At 38.9% G+C, this 1,476-nt stretch overlaps 1 protein-coding gene across 1 annotated transcript in view; it reads left to right on the forward strand.

Annotated features, from left to right (window-relative positions):
• Window positions 1-858, forward strand: part of LOC109337200 — a 2,667-nt gene extending 1,809 nt beyond the window's left edge. The window contains exons 4-5 of the mRNA XM_019574121.1: window positions 85-267; window positions 349-858. Of these exons, the coding sequence (XP_019429666.1) occupies window positions 85-267; window positions 349-858 (693 nt within the window). The remainder of the gene's footprint in view (window positions 1-84; window positions 268-348) is intronic.
• The last annotated feature ends 618 nt before the right edge of the window (window positions 859-1,476 follow it).

Here is a 1,476-nt window from a genome sequence, read left to right on the forward strand (position 1 = left end):
TTTGAATTGGCTTCTGGGCTGAAAATTAACTTTCACAAAAGTTGTTTTATGGGTATAAACTCAAGTAGTGACTTTATTATGAAGGCGGTGGATAAATTGTATTGTGCTGTTGGCTCCATCCCTTTTAATTTTTTGGGAATTCCTGTTGGGGCAAATCCTAAAAGGCTCTCTACTTGGTCTCCTATCATTGATTCTTTCCAAAAGAAACTCTCTCTTTGGAAGCATAAGCTCATCTCTTGTGGTGGTAGGGTCACTCTTCTAAAATCGGTATTATGTTTCTTACCTATCTATTTCTTTTCTTTCTATAAAGCCCCAATTAGTGTGATAAATTTTATTGAAAAAATTCAGAGACGGTTTCTTTGGGGAAAGGGGGAGGAGAGTAAAGGGATTCATTGGGTGAGGTGGGAGAAAGTGTGCATGCCTAAAGATGAAGGAGGTCTTGGGATTAAAAATCTATTCCTTTTTAACTTAGCTCTGTTAGATAAATGGAGATGGAGATTGTTGTTTGATGGGAACTCTCTTTGGGTGAAAGTGTTAAAGTCGAGGTATGGGGATGGGTTTTTAAGGTGTACAAGGGATGGTGACTTAGAGTGCTTTAGGAGGGGTTCTGCTTGGTGGAGAGAAATAGGGAATCTTAGTCAAAACAGAGAAGGAGTAGGTTGTGGTTGGATAAATGATGGTATCCGTAGATCTTTAGGTTGTGGCTCTTCTATAAAATTATGGACTGATTTATGGGTGGGGAGTGATACTCTCAAAAGTTCCTTTCCCATATTATTTCAGGTGGCTTTGGACAAAGAGGCAACTGTTATTTCCTTGGGTGCATGGAATAACGGGGTTTGGTTGTGGATTTTGAGATGAGAAGGACCTTATTCTCCTGGGAGATGAAGAATCTTGAAGAACTCCTTAGAAAAATCCATGGAATTGTGCCTAAACAACACTCTGATGACTCTTGGAATTGGATTCATGATACGAATGGAAAATACTCGGTTATGAATGCTTATCAAACTCTACAAAAAGTGGATGGAAGTTGTGGTCTTGCCTTCTTCAAAAGACTTTGGGCTTGTAATGCTCCGGCAAAGATGAAATGCCTAGTGTGGAAAATTGCCTTGGATGGGTTACCAACTAGAGTGAACCTTTCTCGTAGAAGTGGACTAATTGCTCACGACACCCTTCTTTGCTCTCTTTATGGTAAAGTGGAGAAATCTACTAGTCATTTGTTCTTCTCCTGTTGTGTATCTTATCTTGTTTGGCAACAACTCTATTCCTGCTTTGGGCTATCCTCCATTATTCATTATGACGTCATGTCTTCTTTTGCAATCCATGAAAGTGCTCTATGGTTGGAGAATAAGAAACAAAAATGGTGGATGACAGTTTGGTTTGTCACAATTTGGACTATTTGACACATTAGGAACAAAACTATTTTTGATAATAAGATGTTCCAAGTAGATGAGGTGATGGCTTATTTTTATGCACTCT

The sequence above is a fragment of the Lupinus angustifolius genome, unplaced genomic scaffold, assembly GCF_001865875.1.
Source record: "Lupinus angustifolius cultivar Tanjil unplaced genomic scaffold, LupAngTanjil_v1.0 Scaffold_2_268, whole genome shotgun sequence".
In the NCBI taxonomy this organism is placed as follows: Eukaryota; Viridiplantae; Streptophyta; class Magnoliopsida; order Fabales; family Fabaceae; genus Lupinus; species Lupinus angustifolius.